The 17317-nt window shown below is 46.9% G+C and overlaps 2 protein-coding genes across 2 annotated transcripts in view; both read left to right on the top strand.

The window, feature by feature from the left end:
- LOC142391162 (NACHT, LRR and PYD domains-containing protein 3-like) overlaps positions 1-14735 on the top strand; it is a 355109-nt gene extending 340374 nt beyond the window's left edge. Inside the window, exons 6-15 of the mRNA XM_075476938.1 lie at positions 6533-6730; positions 6993-7202; positions 8156-8234; positions 8397-8604; positions 8752-10540; positions 10640-10804; positions 12366-12539; positions 12917-13090; positions 14316-14480; positions 14600-14735. Of these exons, the coding sequence (XP_075333053.1) occupies positions 6533-6730; positions 6993-7202; positions 8156-8234; positions 8397-8604; positions 8752-10540; positions 10640-10804; positions 12366-12539; positions 12917-13090; positions 14316-14480; positions 14600-14735 (3298 nt within the window). The remainder of the gene's footprint in view (positions 1-6532; positions 6731-6992; positions 7203-8155; positions 8235-8396; positions 8605-8751; positions 10541-10639; positions 10805-12365; positions 12540-12916; positions 13091-14315; positions 14481-14599) is intronic.
- Positions 14736-15682: 947 nt separating this feature from the next.
- LOC142391161 (neoverrucotoxin subunit alpha-like) lies at positions 15683-17051 on the top strand. The gene is made up of 2 exons (XM_075476937.1): positions 15683-15845; positions 15972-17051. The coding sequence occupies exons 1-2, from the start codon at positions 15683-15685 to the stop codon at positions 16568-16570; spliced, it is 762 nt and encodes a 253-aa protein (XP_075333052.1). The 3' UTR covers positions 16571-17051.
- Positions 17052-17317: the final 266 nt, after the last annotated feature.

The following is a 17317-nucleotide window of genomic DNA, read 5'->3' as shown; positions in this document are numbered from 1 at the left end:
GAGTGTCACTGCTTGGGTGAGCTTGACAGTGCCTATCTTGTCAGGAACCTCACTCCCTCTCCAGCGCTCAACATTGGTGAACATCGACAAGAATTGTTCAATATCGGGGTCAGTCTGATGCTCAGGTCTGGATGCCATGTTCCAATAGTCATTATCACCCTTCAGAGCACGAATCACGTGTTTGATGATATTTGAGCCCAAGATGAGATCGTCATGCTGACCAGGCACAACTAAGGTCGGTACGACACAGCGAACGCCGTAAAGCTGCATCTCCAAGTCATAGAAACCCTCAGGTCGAGTCTGCAGACCACCACAGCCAATCAAAACAACATTTTCTTTAGGGTGCTGCTTCTCAGGCAAAACTCCTGCAGAGCTGAGTTTCTCTACTGCATGCTCGCTGATGCTACATGCCATAGAGCCAGAGTCCAACATGCCTTTAAGCTGCACACTGTGATTGACAAGGACAGGAGCATAAAATAACTCACTGAAGGCTGTGATCTTCTGTGTGGCTTGAATGACTATCTGGGTCCCCTTAGGTGCTTTGGCACAGCAGTCCTCATATAAACGAGCTAGGTCGTGTGCATCAGAGAGGGATTCATCCACAATACCCACACCGCCCCTCTCCAGGTGTGGGTTTTCTAGTTTAACTGTTGGTTCTGTCCACCAGCGCTGTTGGCAGGCGGAGAGCGGCGCTGGTTGGTCTGATTAGGGCAGTCCCTCTTCCAGTGACCAGGCGATAGGCACTTTAAACACCTGTTCTCTTGCCTGCAGTGAGACAATGTAGAATGATCAGAAGCCCCACAAACCCTGCACACTTTTTGAGAAGAGCGAGGCACTGTGGCTTGTGTCTTGAAGTTAGCTGGTACTTGTGTATGTTGTGTAACCAGTCTATCTAACAAGTTCACCAAACTCCTCATGCAGACATTGTCAACACTTGCAGTAGTCATGGGTACTAGAGATGGCACTGACGGTACACTGGTGTTCGGGACTGGTGCATTATCAGCTATAGGTACATGACACTGGGAATGGACTTTGTGCTCTACTGTGCTTGGCTTAGGTAGCCTAACGGCTGCAGCTCGAGTTTTCTTTTCCTGCATGTGCTCATCAAGCCTCTCTTGGATCTCACAAGCTGACCATTTCTCTGCAGACTTGAACTTGAAAACACTTGCAAGAGACTGGTCTGGGCAGTGTTTGATGAACATCATACTGACCTCATGGCCTGGGTCATCAATGCTTCGGCCTTGTCTTTTCAAACATTCATCTGCCACATCAACTGTTTTGTTCAGCCTTATCCAATACTCCATAGCGTCTTCACCTGGCATGGGCAATGTGTTGTAAAAATCTGCCAAAGGCATGCTTGAGTATGACAGTTCACTAAAGTGTTGTTTCAGAATATCAAAGATCACATGGGGATTTGCAGTGTGGTTGATAGATGTGTTGTTTCGCAGCTTTATCCTCACCACATCCCCTGCCTTGCCCATAAGCCTTGCCAGGACTTCTTGTGAATGCTCATGAACTGGAATAGCTCGCTTCTTTAAGTACAGAGTCATTAGATTTTCCCACTCATGAACTGTGAATTTGTCTGAGCTATCACCCCTGAAGATGGGAGGCTCCTTTGCATCAGACTGCATGACAACCTTGACGTTAGGCATCGTCATCTCTGAGGGCTGTACAGGAGTACTGGAGTTGTGTGTGCTCCTGTCAGATTGCAGTTTAGCTGTAATGGATTCACCTAGCTTTTCAGCTAACTGTTCAATGAGTGATCCCAAGTCTGGACTCTTCTCAAATTGACTTGGCATGGTACGATCTACATAACGTGTAGAGGTAAGCTGTGGGGTGTGTAATGCTGTGACATTAGGCCCTGGTGTTCTGGACTCTAAGGGTTGAATGAACAATCCCCTCCCCGCACCAAACTGGCCCCCGACAGAGTCACTCTCAGCAATATTACCCTCACCCTCAACAAAATATGTGTAACCCTCTGCCATATTTCAGTCACACCATGCACAGAAAAATATTTGAGAGAGAAAAAAACAAACACAGCTAATAAAATTAAATCTGAATGGTTAAATAGGAATAGCACCAAATAACAGATCTGGATAATCACATCAACCAGCAATCAATTGCATCAGTATATCACTCTCTAAGGTGCTGTTATATTGACAGAGACAAAAAAAAATAAACATCACCCGATTGCAGTCCAAGGGAATACCTGACTATAGCGAATGGTGAGTGAATGCAGCTTCCCACGGTGAACGAGCTGACGTCGATCTTCAGACCAATCCTTGAAAGGTCACGGCACCATTGTAACGGGCGTGCATTTTCCTTTGCAGTTTTTATATTAGTTTGTATGCACGTCCGTTAACCCTTGTATATTCTGCGTTGTGTTCTGTTGTGTTGAATGAAGAAAGACTCGGACCACGACCAGCTGCTGGTTGCTCTTTTACTGGAGGCAAGATGATGGATTTGTCTGTACAAGTCAACAGAAAAGCACATAAGGCGCTGCAACATGCAGTCTCCTCCACATAGCACACAGGTCTCAAGCTCCTCCTCTCAGCTAGTCTGGCGCGAACTGCATATAAATACATGACTGATACACTCTTTTAGTATCAACAGCAAAAATACTTTTAAATAAAAAATATGAAAATGAATTACATGAATTATAAAATACTCAATGTATTTCATAATATGAATTTCTTTAACAAGCCTAATGCAACCAGTGTAAATACATGTAAACACTATGCCCAATGAATTATAATAAACATAACGCACATACCTGTACAAGTCAACAGAAAAGCACATAAGGCGCTGCAACATGCAGTCTCCTCCACATAGCACACAGGTCTCAAGCTCCTGTTAGCAGATAAGAAAACCCTGTAGACTGGCATGTGGAAACTTTGTCTACTTGTAAAAAGTCTGTTTACAGAGTTCATATTCGACCGACACATTAACTGCATGTTCACAGCCTAAAACCTAACATTTATACACGCATAAAACAAGTTTACATTGCTCAAAAACCGAAATAAATGTTCAAAAATGAGGACCAAAACAATACATTACCTCCTCTCAGCTAGTCTGGCGCGAACTGAGAGAAGCACCGTAATGACGGCATAAAGCCTGCGACCTCTTAAAGCGACAGTACAGGTATTAACACTGTGGTCTGAATACAACACCTAGGCATAGATATGGGCAATAAAACATATATAAACCATATAGAAAACAATATTGATCAGGATTTGGTGACATTTTATATGTTAACATAAATATATAATTTCAACCTGGTTACACTTGCACAATCTTGCCTTTAGCTCACTTACTTTTCCCACTCCTCGTGCGCTGCCCGGTGGGTAGTTAGCGTGGTAGCTTGCGTGAGAGGTCTTGAAATGTCTCTCAACATTGTGCCACTTTGGTATCGCCACAGTCGCCCGGCAAATGAGACAGACGCAGGCATCTTTTACAGTGGTAAAAAAGAACTCTTGCTCCCATTCACTGTAAAAATAATACGTTCTCTTTCTTTTTTCTGCCATGTTCTCCATTCACTGGTAATCATCCGTTCATCTTGACTTCGCTTCACTGCACTGGACTACTGACTCGGTCTCCACGCAACGGTTGTCGTGGAGACCAGCTAGGTCCAATCTACGTTGGTGACCCCTGTTCTACAGAGTCTCCTCTGACACACTGATCCACCTCCACACCTTCAGCACCACATTCACTGAAGAACCTCTGCATCCTGGATTTGGGTTCTGGTGAAATGCTTGAGCGTGAGCGTATGTGTGGTCATTTGTGTCATATGTCTCTGTGATGGACAGGTGACCTGTCCAGGTGTACCCCGCCCAATATCTAATGTAATGATATTTATCTCGCCCAATAACGGCTGGGATAGGCTCCAGCCCCCCCACGACTCTGAATTAGATTAAGTAGGTATAGAAAATGGATGGATGGACATGTTTGTCATGTATAAATGTACATGTCTACATTTGTATGTGTGTTCAGGCAGGTCATCTGTTTCAGTCCTGCTCAGATGGAAAGAAAATGCTCTCTTTCTTTCCAACATCAGCGATATTAATGAGCACGTTCCCTCCTCCATCTGATTGTTGCTTCAGAGCCAACATGAGCAGTCTACCTGATACCAAAGCAGGATGCCTCCCAGGCCCAGACTGGCTGTTAGATGCTCAGTTACCATTTTGACCTCCACTGGGATCCCTGCCTAATATGAGATAACTCCTCAGTGAGGACATGATGGAGGAAATAAGCAGATGATGGCTGATAGGAGTCAGGAGTGAGAGTGAGACTGATGAAGTTTATTCATTTTAAAACAAACCCAACCAGGTTACAAGCTGCTGTTAAACTGAGATGAAATGAAGTGGGATCCTGTTGCTGCCCCCCCTCCTACCTGTCCTGCCCCCATCAGGGGTGGAGCTCTGACTGATTCCAGGAAGCAGCTCACCTGTGTCTGTGGAGCGGAGCGTCAGCTTCAACACTTGGCTTGAACAAACTGTGAGTTTGGACTTTGTCTTCAGTAACCTTCCTGTTTGTTTCTGCTCTGTAATGTTTGGGGAACATGTTCACTTCTTATTTCAGGTCCAGTTTGTCACTCGAAGAACTTTGAAGAAAAATCTGCATGATTATCATTTCCATTGTTGTTGATTAGAAGCATATTATTTATTGTTTTATTGCCAAAATAAATCACATTGTGTTCTAATTTGTGGGGATAACTGCGGTTTCTCCCACTGAAGTCAGACACAGAAACTCTGCTGTTTTTCTCTTAAAGACTAAAGCTAACACCCTGGATGGAGGTGTGGCTTTCTCGTTGTGTAACTCAGTGAGTCAGACAGGTTTTTCTAGGTTTTTAAATTCCATCACCTTGATCATAACCCGCCTCCATGTTCCAGCACAGTCGGTACACGGCAGGCCAGTTTTTCCTTGTTTCTCTGTGTTCAGTTTCCCGTCTTCACTGAATAAAAATGTCTCTTTATCCCACAAACAAACTTAAATTCCAGCACGTTTTACATCTGCTTTATTGTGTCGCTGAATTAGAGCTGCAACAACACGTCATTTATCTGGAGATTGGCTGAAAATTATTGTTTTTCTTGTGACCTCTTCAAGTATCTTAGAGTTTTTTTTCTACTTTTCTTTTGAAAATCTGTTGAAAACATCACCTGAAAAACAGGTTTTAGTGGCGTCTCTGATATAAGTTTCTCTGAATGAAGAGTCAAATTACTGGAACTGGAGTTTTGAAAAGTTTTCTGTTTAATTTTGACCTTTTATTGTATATATTAATTTAAAATATCTGTTTTATTCTATAGCATCACTTTGCTGAGAAACACATTTAATGAGAATAATGATTAAACTGAAACTGATGTGGAACAGAACCTGAGCCAATCAGAGGAGCCGCTGATCTTTTTACATCAACAATGGAGAGGAGGATGTGAGCTGCTGTGCAGATGAATGATGTGTGTTTCCTCTGCAGAAGAAGGTAGAAAGTGTGTGTGAGCTGCTGTGCAGATGAATGATGTGTGTTTCCTCTGCAGAAGAAGGTAGAAAGTGTGTGTGAGCTGCTGTGCAGATGAATGATGTGTGTCTCCTCTGCAGAAGAAGGTAGAAAGGGTGTGTGAGCTGCTGTGCAGATGAATGATGTGTGTTTCCTCTGCAGAAGAAGGTAGAAAGTGTGTGTGAGCTGCTGTGCAGATGAATGATGTGTGTTTCCTCTGCAGAAGAAGGTAGAAAGTGTGTGTGAGCTGCTGTGAGTTCAGCAGCATGGATCAGAGTGAGGACACTGAAACCTCTCTGTGTGGGGAACATGAGAGCCAGAGCAAAGCTCAGAGGTGAGGTGACCATCTCTAACTGTCCATGACTCTCCTCCATGTCCCAGCTCAGCGCTCACAGCACCAAACCACCTTTATTCACAGGAAGGGACAGAGACCTGGACCCAGGAGGGGGTCCTCACAGATCAACTGTCTAAAGGATCACCCACTTTTCAGCTTACAGGCCTCGAAAGCAGAGTAAGTTAACATCAGGTCATTGATTTAGAGGTTATTCATTAAGTATATCATGCATGCAGGCTGAAAAGTGTTTTTTTTCCATCAGGATCCACCAGAGACCTGAACCAGAACCTGAACCAGAACCAGAACCTGAACCTGAACCAGAACCCAGCTGTGTGTCCTTTAAGAGCAACCTGTCAAAGGAATTCTTCATTGATTTCCATCCTGATGTTCCATCAGCCCAGCAGTGAGTAGCTGTCAGTATTCAGAGGCTGCATCATGTTTCAGATGATAACCAGTTTCCAGCTGAATTACTTGAGACTTGGATCAGTTGTTGAGGGTCGCTGGTGATTGGTCTGAATCTGAGGGTTAAAAGCCTCAGAGTGTGTGTGTTTATCAGCATTGAGCTCTGTAAGATCACAGAGCTGCCACCAGGGGGAGCTGTAACATTGTTCCACAGCAGCCACACTGACTCTCTGACAGGCCGTCTCACTGCAGACTCAAACACTATCACTGATACTTTAGTTTGAAGAAAACAAGTGTTTTTTTGTCAGGATCCATCAGAGACCTGGACCTGGACCTGGACCTGGACCTGGACCTGGACCTGGACCTGGACCTGGACCTGGACCTGGACCCGGACCTGGACCTGGACCTGAACCAGAACCTGAACCCAGCTGTGTGTCCATGCAGAGCGACCGGTCGATGGGTCGGTATTTTGACTTCAAATCAGCCCCACATCCGTCCCCTCAGAGGTGAGCTGAGTGTAAATGCTGTAACAGAGTAAAATGCAGCAGCTGAGGGTCGCTGGTGATTGGTCTGAATCTGAGGGTTAAAAGCCTCAGAGTGTGTGTGTTTATCAGCATTGAGCTCTGTAAGATCACAGAGCTGCCACCAGGGGGAGCTGTAACATTGTTCCACAGCAGCCACACTGACTCTCTGACAGGCCGTCTCACTGCAGACTCAAACACTATCACTGATACTTTAGTTTGAAGAAAACAAGTGTTTTTCTGTCAGGATCCATCAGAGACCTGGACCTGGACCCAGACCCAGACCCGGACCTGGACCTGGACCTGGACCTGGACCTGGACCTGGACCTGGACCTGGACCCGGACCCGGACCTGGACCTGGACCTGGACCTGGACCCAGCTGTGTGTCCATGCAAAGCGACCGGTCGATGGATAATCGTAAAGACTTCAAATCAGCCCCACATCCGTCCCCTCAGAGGTGAGCTGAGTGTAAATGCTGTAACAGAGTAAAATGAGTCAGTTTGAACAGTTTTTACTCCAACATGTGTTTAATGTGAGCTCAGCTCTGCTTCACATCCATTTCTGTGTTCATATGTGAAGCGGTGTGTGTTGGATGTTTCCCACCAGCACAGCAGTCAGAGAGGAAAGAATGATGTTGGAGGTGTTTCTGAGTGTCTGCAGGACAGCAGCTGGTCCAGCAGGGGGCGCCTTTGTGCTGTGGCTCTAACACAGTGGAGGCAGGAGCTTCCCCTCAGGGGGCCGGTGCTGCTGGATGGAGGAGGACAGACAGATTCATTTAGAATTAAAAAGCTGAACGTGTGAACCCCACAGAGCTGATGGAGGTGTGATGTGTTCCAGGTTCAGCAGAGGAACAGTCAGCAGGGTGCTGGTTAGCTGCTTAAAGCTTTGACAGGTTCAGATCAGTGAGCAACAGAACTAAAGTTTGTCCTGAGAGGCCTAAATGAAACTGGGTAACAGACAGGAACTCTGCTTCTTCCAGTTAACTGAACACAGCTTTGGAAGCTGCAATGAAAGTTTGTCTCCCGTCTTTGGGAAACCATCATCAGGTGATGTTGAACAGTCATGGTCTGAGGCCTTCACACTGGGAGCTGCCCAGTACAACCAGTCTGATCCCAGCACACACTGGCTCTGGCTGCCTTGCTCCAGGGCACTTCAGCAGGGAGGGAAAGCTTTCTGAAGGGGTTGGTGAGAGCTGCTGGGACCCGAGCAAAGTGAGCTGAAAGCTCCAAGCAGCTGCAGACTGAGCTGTTGGTTCTCAGTGGGATCAGCAGGACCAGTAAAGCTTTCCCACTACAGGGAGTCCTCTGACCCACTGCTCACACCCACACATCCCTTCATGGAGCTTCAGCTTGTGTTGCTCTCTGTGTGGACAGACACAATGTGAGCTCATTCTTCATGATTCCTCCACAGAGTGGACCAGCAGAGCTCAGAGGGTCCCAGTGGTCCGTCTGCCCAGCAGCACCAAACACAGCTGGACTCCATATTTATGGTCTGTACATGTACAACAACTACTTTCCCATCTGTTCTGCTCACAGCCATCTCCATGCTGCACTCTGTAGACCAGCGGGTTGTCAGTGTGTCCAACATGGATCTGATGTTTGGCTCCATGGTTTCAGTCTGATGGGCTCATTCATATAGTTTTCTGTTCCAGCTGCTGGAGGACAACATGCTCACTTTTGTGAAGGAGGAGCTGCAGAAGATGCAGAAGGCTCTGAGTCCAGATTACCCAGAATGCTTAGAGAGTCAGAGGGAGGCTGAGGATGAAGAGCAGAGGAGCAGCAGAGAGGCATTAGTGAAGATCACAGTTCACTTCCTGAGGAGAATGAAGCAGGAGGAGCTGGCTGACCGTCTGCAGAGCAGTAAGAGGATTTCTCTAAAGGTTTAACCTGCTGGATAAATGACACATTTACTGATGTCTCAGCACACAGAACAGCAGATGTTCAGATACTCATTCTGTACAGGGTGGAAATGTCTGTTCACTGATGTTATTTCTTGTCTTCATTCAGAACTTGTTGCTGCAGTTTGTGGACGTAAAGTTAAATGTGCTCTGAAGAAGAAGTTCCAGTGTGTGTTTGAGGGGATTCCTAAAGCAGGAAAGCCAACCCTTCTGAATCAGATCTACACAGAGCTCTACATCACAGAGGGAGGGAGCGGAGAGGTCAATGATGAACATGAGGTCAGACAGATTGAAGCAGCATCCAGGAAAGCAGGCAGAGCAGAAACATCCATCAGACAGGAAGACATCTTTAAAGGCCCACCTGGAAGAGATGAACCAATCAGAACAGTGCTGACAAAGGGAGTGGCTGGCATTGGGAAAACAGTCTTAACACAGAAGTTCACTCTGGACTGGGCTGAAGGCAAAGCCAACCAGGACATCCACTTCATGTTTCCATTCACTTTCAGAGAGCTGAATGTGCTGAAAGAGAGAAAGTTCAGCTTGGTGGAGCTTGTTCATCACTTCTTTACTGAGACCAAAGCAGCAGGAATCTGCAGCTTTGAACAGTTCCAGGTTGTGTTCATCTTTGACGGTCTGGATGAGTGTCGACTTCCTCTGGACTTCCACAGCAAGGAGCCCCTGGCTGATGCTACAGAGCCCACCTCAGTGGATGTGCTGCTGACAAACCTCATCAGGGGGGAGCTGCTTCCCTCTGCTCGCCTCTGGATAACCACACGGCCCGCAGCAGCCAATCAGATCCCTGCTGGCTGTGTTGGCATGGTGACAGAGGTCAGAGGGTTCACTGACCCACAGAAGGAGGAGTACTTCAGGAAGAGGTTCAGAGATTCAGAGCAGGCCAGCAGGATCATCTCCCACATCCAGACATCCCGAAGCCTCCACATCATGTGCCACATCCCGGTCTTCTGCTGGATCACTGCTACAGTTCTGGAGGATGTGTTGGACACCAGAGAGGGAGCAGAGCTGCCCAGCACCCTGACTGAGATGTACATCCACTTCCTGGTGGTTCAGGCCAAAGTGAAGAAGCTCAAGTATGAAGGAGGAGCTGCGACAGATCCACACTGGAGTCCAGAGAGCAGGGAGATGATTGAGTCTCTGGGAAAACTGGCTTTTGAGCAGCTGCAGAAAGGAAACCTGATCTTCTATGAGTCAGACCTGACAGAGTGTGGCATCGATATCTCAGCAGCCTCAGTGTACTCAGGAGTGTTCACACAGATCTTTAGAGAGGAGAGAGGGCTGTACCAGGAGAAGGTGTTCTGCTTCATCCATCTGAGTGTTCAGGAGTTTCTGGCTGCTCTTCATGTGCATCTGACCTTCATCAGCTCTGGAGTCAACCTGATGGAGGAACAACCAAAGTCTCAGGAGTCTGAAACACTGACAGAGACTCTCTTCCATCAGAGTGCTGTGAACAAGGCCTTAGAGAGTCCAAACGGACACCTGGACCTGTTCCTCCGCTTCCTCCTGGGTCTTTCCCTGCAGACCAATCAGAGGCTCCTACGAGGCCTGCTGACACAGACAGGAAGTAGCTCACAGACCAATCAGGAAACAGTCCGTTACATCAAGGAGAAGATCAGTGAGGATCTGTCTGCAGAGAGAAGCATCAATCTGTTCCACTGTCTGAATGAACTGAATGATCGTTCTCTGGTGGAGCAGATCCAACAGGCCCTGAGTTCAGGAAGTCTCTCCACAGATAAACTGTCTCCTGCTCAGTGGTCAGCTCTGGTCTTCATCTTACTGACATCAGGAAAACATCTGGATGTGTTTGACCTGAATAAATACTCTGCTTCAGAGGAGGCTCTTCTGAGGCTGCTGCCAGTGGTCAAAGCCTCCAACAAAGCTGTGTGAGTACAGATATAGAGGGATGTGTATGAATATCCTGCTGCTGTTTCTACAGGAGAGAAAGTCCCAGATTCCTACTTCTCTCATTATTTCCTCCTCAGGCTGAGCAGCTGTACCCTCTCAGATGAAGGATGTGCAGCTCTGTCCTCAGCTCTCAGCTCCCAGTCCTCCAGCCTGACACAACTGGACCTGAGTATCTACGGCTCAGGAGTGAAGCAGCTGTCTGATGGACTGCAGAGTCCTCACTGTAAGCTGGAAGCTCTCAGGTCAGGTTTCTCTGCTGTTTCAGCTTCATACAGTCTCTGTGATGCAATAATCTGAAAACATCTTCACATCTGCTTTAAATCCACAAAGTAAAACGTCTCCAGATCTGTGTCACTTTCCTCTGATCTAGTCTGCGCAGCGCAGCACACACACATGAACTCTGGTGGAACATTTATTTATATTCTGGTAGAGTTACAGGAAATGATTCAGTATATCTGTTGTAGTTTTCTCAAAGCGTGTCATTTCCATCCACAAACACGTGTTTAACATCATGAAGACAAAGATGTGCAGAAATGTGAGAATATACATCAGATACGTGCAGAGAGATTTTTCTGTTTGTGGATCCCTTTGTTCATGTTAAACATGTGAAATCTGGAGAAAAGCCCTCGTTTCCATCAGATAACAGGATAAGTATGATAAAGTGGAACATCCAGCTGAGTTCAGCTCGGACTGTTGGAGGATCCAAACTGAACTGTGAGTCGGGCTGTCGGTGTGTCGTCTGTTTTACTGCAGTTATCAGAACAGACACCATCACTTTGGAGGCAAAGATGAGAGGCTGAACAGGTCCTGCTCCTCTGCTCCATCCAGCAGCTGCTCGGTCATGTGATCAGTCATGTGACCAACATCTTCTCTTTCTCTGTTTCAGAAAAAAGCCAAAAAGCCTTCAGAGAGCAGAAAAAGCTTTTGGTGACATTCAGGAAGTTGTTTTCTGTTCCCATGAAGCTTTTCAGGGTCGCTGCTTTAAAACATGATGTGATCAAAGATTAGGACATAAATGAACAAGTTCTCATGAAAAGCTGCTTTGTTTTGTTAACATAATGAGATAATTAACGACCGATCGAGGATCAGCCATCTTTATTGGTCACCTGCAGCTGAACGCCGGCAGTGAAATGTACACTGCAACCAGCTCAGCTGTGCCAGGCAGCAAAATAAGAATAAAACAGGGTGAGATGAATCTGACAGGAAGGAAAATATACAAGTAAACATGTGAGTAGGAGCGGGGTGTTCCTGCTCTGGGGGTGCAGCGCCTGGTGTGGACCTCCTGCAGGGTGGGCAGTGCTGACCTCACTCTGTGGGGAGCTCTGCACATCACATGGATGCATGGTCTCTGCAGGTCAGCTGCAGTAAAACTGCACAAAACGGAGCAAAGTCCCAAACTACAGAGAGACAGGAAGAGATTCCCAGATGTGCAGAACACGTTTCACATTTTAAATCAGTGTTTTTCTTCCATTTTAAAGCATGAACCTACAGATTAATCTGTATATCTGTGGATCAGCCTTCATGGATCCCTAATAAAGTGTTTCTGTGAATAGTGAGATATTTGTGGGCGATGGGAGACATTTTCATCATCTCTGCTGTGGATCAGTAATTAAAGTCCATTAAAAACATGAATATAAAACACCAAGAATGGAACCATAGTGCACATCACCAGATTCAGAGACTCCTCAGTGGAAGTTACAGAGATATTGTGGCTGCAGAGCAGCTTCACATCATTACTGTCCCTTATGTGACTGTTCTTATTAATGTGACTGAATGTAAGACTGTTTAACATCTTCTCCTCAGGCTGAGCGTCTGTACCCTCTCAGATGAAGGATGTGCAGCTCTGTCCTCAGCTCTCAGCTCCCAGTCCTCCAGCCTGACACAACTGGACCTGAGTAACAACAACCTGCAGCAGGATTCAGGAGTGAAGCTGCTGTCTGGACTGCAGAGTCCAACCTGTGGGCTGGAAACTCTCAGGTGAGGCTGTTTTCATGCTGGAGCAGAGTGCTGATAAATGTTAGCCTTTGTTCCCGGTGGGCAGCTCTGAAGTCAGCCCCACCATCAGTCTGATGGGATCAGTTCCTCAGCTGTGTTCCCCATGAAAGCCTCTGCTGTTTGAATCAGATTCTGAGACTCTCTGATGAGCTGCAGCTCCAGGGTGGAAAGGCTCAGCCACCGTGTGGACTCCTTGTTTCACTCATGATGCGTCTCTGAGCATAAAAACCACCGCACGGACACGACCACAGGCTTCTAACCCTGATGTTCCCTCTAAGTGGGCTTTCAGTCCACAGTGAGCATTAGAGCTGACTGATTCTGACCCCAGCTGTTCTTTTTCTCTGTAACTGTCTCCTCAGGCTGAGCGTCTGTAACCTCTCAGATGAAGGATGTGCAGCTGTGTCCTCAGCTCTCAGCTCCCAGTCCTCCAGCCTGACACAACTGGACCTGAGTAACAACAACCTGCAGGATTCAGGGGTGAAGCAGGTGTCTGCTGGCCTGAAGAGTCCAAACTGCAGACTGGAAACTCTCAGGTAACACAACACCTGTGGATGCTCTTTGTATGATTGTTCCAGCAGCTTTAGGCCTCTGACACCACAGGAACTCACCTGAACCTGGAACCTGAACCTGGAACAACCTGGAACCTGAACCTGGAACCTGAACCTGGAACCTGAACCTGGAACAACCTGGAACAACCTGGAAAGTCTTTTTTGGCTCATTTGCTCAGTTTCCTTTTGGGCTGCGTTCTCCTCCAGTAAATAATGTAGAGTGCAGATTCCTACAAAGTTCTTTGAGTGAGTTGTCCTCCTGAGCCCACCTGATGGGCGGGGCCAACCAGCTGTAAACAAGCGTTGGACCTGGTTCCTTCTGCCTGAACTGATACGCATGACATTACGTTCCCTTTCAGTGGATTCCCTCGCTACTGCACATACAGTACGGGACACGTATACTCGCCCCGCAGAGCAGCCGTCAAACCTGGCTCAGAACCGTGTTCAGGCTTCTAGGGGCCCACGATTAAGAGGGGCCCAGAGAGGCCCCCATAAAGTTATAACACTGACAGAAAATAATGTGACACCAAGTTATTAACTAACTTACAGTCACAGATATATTTTATTTACAATGTTCCGGTAACAATAACTTTATTTGTTTTGGAAACATTAAGCCTCCCCCTCTCTATTCATGTGAAATGGTTCAGTCCGACTGGATCAGCTGCAGCGCCGCAGCGGGTAAGAAGGCAGAGAAGGCAATATGCCTCAAAGTCAGGTAGCCAAACACGGAAAGAAAGGAAAGAAAGAGGAGAAGGAAAAGTAGAAGGAACACATTTTTGAAAACCAAAAACGGACTGAAAATAGCATCAAAATGCATAGTTTTCTGTAAAATAGCATCATAAATTCCTCATAATTCATCATAAAGCCTCCTGACCGGCTGTTTGGGGCCCATGAAAATAATTGTTAAATCCCTGGCGGCGCCCCTGCTGACGAGCGTCTCAGGTTCACATCAGTGAAATCAGCTTCTTCTTCACTGCTGCTCTCACTGTGGTGCAGAGCATATTTCTATCTGAACAGGACTCAGTGGGGAGTGTCTGCATGTGTTCGGGGCTAAAATGGCAGCAGAAATCAGGTCCATCCACGTGTGTGTGGTGTGATTGTGACTCAGATTTGTGAAGACACAGAGTCAGTAATGTGAGACAGTTGCAGACATTCAGCTTCAGCTTCAGAGCAGTTCTCTCAGAGTTTCTGTTGTTGTGTGTGTCTGCAGCCTGTCAGGCTGTCTGATCACAGAGGAAGGCTGTGCTTCTCTGGCTGAAGCTGTGACCTCCAACCCCAAATCCCATCTGAGAGAGCTGGACCTGAGCTACAACCATCCAGGAGCCTCAGGAGAGAAGCTGCTGAGGGCCGCACTGAAGGATCCACACACACTCAGGTATGGAGAGGCCTGCTGCAGCCTCACAGTGTCTGACAGAGGAGGCAGAGCAGGGAACATGTTCTCTGTGCTGCACTCAGCCCTGTGCTTCTGCTTCCTGCTGAGTGTTACATGAACAGTCACACATGTAGGAGCCTGTTTCCTTTGCTCACAGCACCAACGCTGGCTGGACATGAACAGCAGATGTTTGTGGAGGAGGTCTCCAAGGAGAACATCTGCAGGAACAACAGTGAGAAGTGTCTGTTGGTCCTCTGACCCTGGATCAGACGCACAGATGGGTCCAGGACACGTTAGCCTAGCTTAGCACAAAGATTTCTAGAACCATGTTCAGCGTACATCTGGAAATGCGTACATGTGGGTTAGACCTGCGTCCTGAGAGAGGATCTGGATGTTTGGCTGCCCTGAAACCTTCTGAGAGGAGGAGTCAGCAGAAACAATGTGACCATCAGGAGAGACCATGATGTCAGAGACTGAAGAGAGTTCAGCTCAGTGTTTAAAGCTCACATTTGGCTTCAGAAAGGAGAGAAAAATCAAATCCAAATCCAAATTAAGATCAAAAGCAAACAAGAGACCAACAGAACAAATATCCACTCCCAATGAAATGCATGAAACATCCATCCATCCACCTTCTCCACCCGCTGAATCCGTCGGGGGGGCCGGAGCCCCTCCCAGCGGGGTCAGAGGCGGGGTTCACCCTGGACAGGTCGCCATCCATCACAGGGCCACATTAAATATGTTAAATCAAATACACACATTCAGACATTCACATGTACAAGCCCACACAGAAATAAGTGCTGAGGAGAGCAGCACTGAAACATTGTGAGGCTCTGTGTGGATGATGGGAAACAGGTGGCAGAGCAGGAAGGCTAAGCAGGCTCACTGTGTTCATAAAGAGCCGACAGGACTCCAGCGGTTAGTAAAGATGGACTTTAGGAGCCTTCATAGATCTGTAATGTGCTCCATCTGATGGAGGCCCCAAACCTTCTGGATCCAGATGTTATATGAAGGGGGGGTTCAGCCATCTAATAGTTCTGCAGCTCAGTGCTGCTGTGAGTAATATATTTACAGATGTTTCTCTGGCCTCCCATTCAGCCCTTTAGGCATCACTCCTAATAGAGCCACAGCAGCATCCCGAGGTACAGAGCATCAGATACCTCTCCCCAGAGTGTCTTTACTTTGGGACATAAGCAGAATATATGGCTATGACTGGCAGCATGTGCTCCACCGTTCCTCCAGCATCAGCTGGAATGGGACCGGCTCATTCTAGATGCTATTTCTGGAGTCCTGAAACATGTGACAGTTATTTTCCTGCTTTCAGGGTGGAGCCTGCTGGAGAACGATGGCTGACACCAGGGCTGAGGAAGTGTGAGTGTGTTCTTCATCTGATTCATGGCATCCAGCCATCGCCACACTGTCACATCACTCATTGATCAAAGTGAACAGATGATGGATCAATAACTGCAGCTGGACTGTGTTTGTTCTCTCCTTCAGATTCCTGCCAACTCACAATCGACACAAACACAGTGAACAGAGACCTGAAACTGTCTGACAGCAACAGGAAGGTGACACATGTGGAGCAGGTTCAGTCATATCCTGCTCATCCAGACAGGTTTGATGACTGGTGTCCTCAGCTGCTGTGTAGAAATGTTCTGACTGGTCGCTGTTACTGGGAGGTCGAGTGGAGAGGAGGAGTTGATATATCAGTGAGTTACAGAGGAATCAGCAGGAGAGGAGGAGGCAGAGACTGTTGGTTTGGAAGGAACGATCAGTCCTGGAGTCTGAGCTGCTCTGATGGAGGTTATTACTCTGTCTGGCACAATGAGAGAGATACACTGATCTCCTCCTCCTCCTCCTCCTCCTCCTCCTCCTCCTCCTCCTCCTCCTCCTCCTCCTCCTCCTCCTCCTCCCCCTCCTCTGTCTGTAACAGAGCAGCAGTGTATGTGGACCGTCCTGCTGGCACTCTGTCCTTCTACAGAGTCTCCTCTGACACACTGATCCACCTCCACACCTTCAGCACCACATTCACTGAAGAACCTCTGCATCCTGGATTTGGGTTCTGGTCACCTGGTTCCTGGTTGTCTCTGTGCTGAGTACACAGAGTGTCCTCCTGTCAGAGAATCCCTGCTGAACAGATAGTTCAGTCTGTTCATGTCTGTCTCTTTCACTCAGAAACACCTTTTCAGATTCATGGACTCAGTCAGTTTCTGTGTGAAACTCTTCTGAATGATTCCTTGGAAACTTCTTCCTCTTCCGGTCCTTTAAAGATGGAAGCTGCCATTCTTCCAGGATGTTGTTTTTCTGTGTGTTTCCAGTCAAAGCTTCACACTGAGACCATTCAGTTGCTGTCAGCTGCAGTTAGTTTGCTGCACATGTGACAAACTGATACTTTTAATGCAGAATTTCTATGTAAAAAAAAAAAGTTTAAAAATGAGATGAAATAATTTGCAGTTTGCTTGTGAACATGAAAGCATATTTCTGAAATATGTGCTTGATACCCTGAACTATAAGTGGATGTCTGGGCTTTGCCATCAGTGCTGTAATTCAGGACTTTACCTTTAGAAGCCTCCTAAGATGATGTTTGTTGTGATTTATAAATATCATGTCAAAATAAAACTGAACTGAATTTGACTGAATTGTGCTTTTATTTGCACTGGAAATAGTTTTATCTCCACGCTGCAGCACGTCCGAATGAATAGAACCCAAGTGTGTGAAAATAAAAGCTCCAATGAAGAATATTAGCAAAAAAATGACTGAAAACAGCTTTGAGCTGTAGTTCCTGTGGGTGAGTAATGCCACGAGCTGAGCTTCTGTAGCGTTTAAAGTAAGGCACGTCCCAT

The sequence above is a fragment of the Odontesthes bonariensis genome, chromosome 11, assembly GCF_027942865.1.
Source record: "Odontesthes bonariensis isolate fOdoBon6 chromosome 11, fOdoBon6.hap1, whole genome shotgun sequence".
Taxonomy (NCBI): domain Eukaryota; kingdom Metazoa; phylum Chordata; class Actinopteri; order Atheriniformes; family Atherinopsidae; genus Odontesthes; species Odontesthes bonariensis.
Note: the sequence above shows the minus strand (reverse complement) of the source record. Positions and strands in the feature narration are given on the sequence as shown.

What these genes read in the sequence shown, in the direction of transcription:
- LOC142391161 (XM_075476937.1), top strand. Translation starts at nt 15,683, where the DNA reads ATGACTGGCAGCATGTGCTCCACCGTTCCTCCAGCATCAGCTGGAATG. An exon ending in GACACCAGGGCTGAGGAAGT is followed by an intron (nt 15,846 to 15,971) that starts GTGAGTGTGTTC and finishes TCTCTCCTTCAG; the next exon opens with ATTCCTGCCAACTCACAATC.